The 3,933-nt window shown below is 40.7% G+C and overlaps 1 protein-coding gene across 1 annotated transcript; it reads right to left on the minus strand.

Moving 5' to 3' along the window:
* Window positions 1-397: 397 nt before the first annotated feature.
* Window positions 398-3,341, minus strand: LOC123905770 (putative mediator of RNA polymerase II transcription subunit 12). Its single transcript, XM_045955496.1, has 2 exons — window positions 1,766-3,341; window positions 398-1,542 (listed from the first exon to the last, which is right to left on the minus strand). Exons 1-2 carry the CDS (start codon window positions 3,076-3,078, stop codon window positions 669-671), a joined length of 2,187 nt encoding a protein of 728 aa, XP_045811452.1. The 5' UTR covers window positions 3,079-3,341; the 3' UTR covers window positions 398-668.
* Between the last annotated feature and the right edge of the window lie 592 nt (window positions 3,342-3,933).

The raw sequence follows: 3,933 nt of genomic DNA on the forward strand, positions 1-3,933 counted from the left end.
TCTCAACTCACCTAAACATTTACTTATTCCAAAAACAAAGAAAATGCGACGTTGTAATAAATGTCTAGCTTTCATCTAGAAGAAGCAAAAACAAACATGGGAAGGACATTTCTGTTTGGTCATTTGCAGAAAAATCCAGTCTAGCTGAAATGTGTGATTTTCTCCATAGAAAACGAACAAGGAGAATAAAAATACTAGATAAATGTGTTAATTATTCCTTTGTGACTACTCACAAATGGAAACCTGTGGACCTTTCGCAGCTGTTGTCATACAAAAGAGTCAAGAAAAGTTGCTAGTACAAGGCTCCCAAAGGTCACATCCATAACACTCATCAACATGAATAGTTTTATCATTAGCCATGAATCAAAACCATGTCAAGAAACAATGCCCCACAAAATTATATGACAATCATTTAAGGAATTAATATTTGAACTTCACAAATATAATGTTTCAGACTTCAAACTTATACAGTATAACCTTGGACCGATTTCCTTTCCTATGAATTATGAAATACAAGAAAAAGTACAAGATGATCACAGTTTCTTATTTTCTATGGCAAATACATACCACAAACAGGTACCAAACACGACAACGAGAACTGCATATATAAAACTTAAAAAGGAAACCAAACCAATTTTTCAAAATTGTTTCTTTTATGTAGAATTTGCTTATAGTGGCTGTGAGGTTCTTATCTGCTGCTTCAAGCCGTCTGATGGATGCTGTGCAGAAATTTCCGGCTGCATCATATTAGCAGCTGCCATGGTCTGGTACTGTGACGGCATTGTGGGTGCCATAGGCTGAGAGTAGTATATTTGACCAGCATCAGCATATTCATAAGCATAATTGGCAGGGGCAGCAGAATTAGGGGCCATGGATTGGGATGGATGGTGGATCTGGGAGTAAGTCACATATTGCTGCTGATGCTGACCTGTAGGAACTTGTACAAATTGAGGGTTGCCTGCAGTTGCAGTTCTGTAAGCAGCTGCCGTCATTTCAGTTTTGGGTAGAGGAGAATTTCTGACGGGGGTGTAAGTTGCATTTTGTTGAACCAATGTAGTGGGGTTTGGAGGGTTTTGGGGTCTACTAGAAGAGATTGTTGGGGCAGATTCACCTATATTACTCTGCTGCACAGGAAGATTGTAAGCTTGTGGCTGTCTTGCAGGCACATAGTAAACCTGCTGATGGGGTTGTTGTTGTGAAGGATATACAGGATAGTATGTAGGAATTGCAGGGTTATGATGAATGTAGTGTCCACCGTGTATAAACTGCTGCTGCTGCTGATGTTGAAATTGTTGTTGCTGCTGATGTTGAGGCTGATGTTGAGGCTGTTGTTGCTGCTGCTGGAGTTCAAATTGCTGTTGCAGTAAATATCCAGGGTCCTGTACATGTTGCTGCACCTGGATCCTACCATGTGAATCAGCCAAATTGAGTTTTGGATCCACAGGGTTGCTTAGAACCCTTGTAGTTCCAGGTTGAATCTGAATTTGCTCTTGATAGATAACAGGTGTTTGACGCGGCATTGCATTCGAAAGACTATTATCACTGCATAATCAAAAACAACCACCAACAACCTAATTCAAATATTGCTAAACCACACCATCCCAGATTTATAATAATCAAAGCAAATAACACAAGATACAAATTTACAAATTGAACAATTCTATCCTATATGTAAATAAACGTTACAAATAAGCTACATCACAATCCACAAGTATCAAATCGGGAAAGAACGAAAATAGCAAATTGGAAAGAAAAGAAAACAAACCTTGAAACTGAATCAGGAGAAGGCAAATCAGTACCACCACTTGACTTCTGTTGAAATTGAGGAGGTTGTTGTGACTGTGTCTGTGTTTGCGCTTGAGATTGTGCCTGAGATTGTGCTTGAGATTGTGCCTGAGATTGTGCTTGAACAATCTGTGGCTGAGGAGTTGGTGGTTTTCTATATCCTACAGCCACTCCATGATCCGATCTCTCGTCATCAGAGAAAACCCTATTCTGATAATCACCAATAACCACTGGAACACCAACAGCAGCCACAGAAAGCGTAGTTGGCACCGGAGGATGAGGCGGCGAAGACATCACAGCAAATCCCTCATCCTGTTGCTTCTGTCCAACTCCACCAACCACAACTCCCATTTGAGCAAACTGTTCCTCAATTCCCAAAACCTTCTGATCCTGCTGCTGCTGTTGCAGTTGTTGCTGTTGTCCCCTAACACCACCAGAACCACCATCTTCCACATGCACCCTAATCGGCGGCAAATTAGCCAACGACGGAGACGAAGAAGTTGAACCAAAAGACGATGAAGTCTCCAACATAGGTGAATCAGGAACAGAGTGAACATCTTGCTTCAAATTCTTACCATTTCCAAAAGATCCAGGTTGAGAAACACCTTCAGGAGCTTCTCTTGAACCAGTTTCAATATTATTCGAAGCAGCAACATCATCATCAAGACCTAAAAGACAGTTAACAGAAGCAGAATCTGAATACCCTCTGTTAAGCAATCCAGCACCGTTTAACGCATCACGGTACCAATAATCGGATTTCGCAGAAGTATCAAGAATTTGTGGAGGAATTGATTGAGCAGATTCAGGTTTAGTTGGAAACAGAAAAAGACGAATTCGTGAGGGTTTGAGAGATGAATTTGACGAATTCGTTCGATCGTATTCATCGATCATATTTTCTAGGTCTTCATCGGTTGTAACTGAAATCAACGAATCTAGGTCTTCGTTTGGGAGTTGATACTTGAGGGTGAAAGATCTTCCGTTAAGGAAGGTTTTGGAGAGGCGCGTGGATAGGTCCGCGAGTGAGGTTGCGCGTTCAACGACGACGATTCGTGTGTCACCACCGACGTAACAGAGTGATTTGTCATGTGGACGAGGAACGATGTGGCCACCGTAACTGCACATCAGACGGAGTTTTGATGACGCTGGAGGGAAAGGTTCGTCCCATGAGTCGGTGTTGCGGGAGCGAGGTGAGGAATCGACAGATTCGGGATAATTGAGGTGTGGTGGCGGAGGTGCGACGGAGGATAACGGCGGTGCGGTTGACGGCGTTGGAGGTTGTTGTTGCGCCTCCATGATGATCAGAAATGAATAACTGAATAAGGTTTTTGGTGCTGCTGCAGTGCAGCCCCCTTTTTGCAGAGCAAAAAATAAAAAGAGGAAAAAAAGAGAGATTATTGTCGCCAATTTAATGCTGTTATATAGTGCTGAGTGGTTGCTTCATGGTTCATGGATGATCCTCATTTTCCTTTTTTAATTTTATCTGTAAATGAGCAGTATACTTGTGTGTCCGCATCGGTTGCGCCTTCTGCGTGTTGTGTCGTGTTTGTTCGAAATATATATTTTAGTGAATTATCATTTCATTTAATACAAAAAAATAAAGAAATTTTGTCAAAATTAAATCTTCGATATATCAGCTAGAAACAAATTCTTAATCTAAGTTAGTTTGACGTGACTCGTAATGCGTATGATTAAAAGAATACGCTAAGTTTGCAAGCGCGGTTGCACATTGATTGTCGCACAATAAGAATGAGCAGTATTCACTTCTCAATCTATCTTCACCGATTTATGAATCTTCCCAATCAAGGCGTGACTCGTGCAACTCTCTATTTATCCATACTTGATTCCTTGGCCGAAGATCTTTCACTCTCGAGTATCAACTCCCAACCGAAGACTTAGATTCGTTAATTTCAGTGACCATCGATGAAGACCTAGAAATCATGATCGATGAATACGATCGAACAAATTCATCAAATTAATCTCTCAACCCCTCGTGAAATCTTCTTTTCCTGTCTCCTCCACTAAACCTTAATCGGCTTACTCAATTCCTCCCTACTTCAGCTAAATCTGATTATTGGTATGGTGATGCGTTAAAAGTTTAAGTACTAGTAGTAAATTGATATTTTTCCTATTCTTTATTTTTATAAATTA

This window comes from Trifolium pratense, linkage group LG1 (assembly GCF_020283565.1).
Source record: "Trifolium pratense cultivar HEN17-A07 linkage group LG1, ARS_RC_1.1, whole genome shotgun sequence".
NCBI lineage: Eukaryota > Viridiplantae > Streptophyta > Magnoliopsida > Fabales > Fabaceae > Trifolium > Trifolium pratense.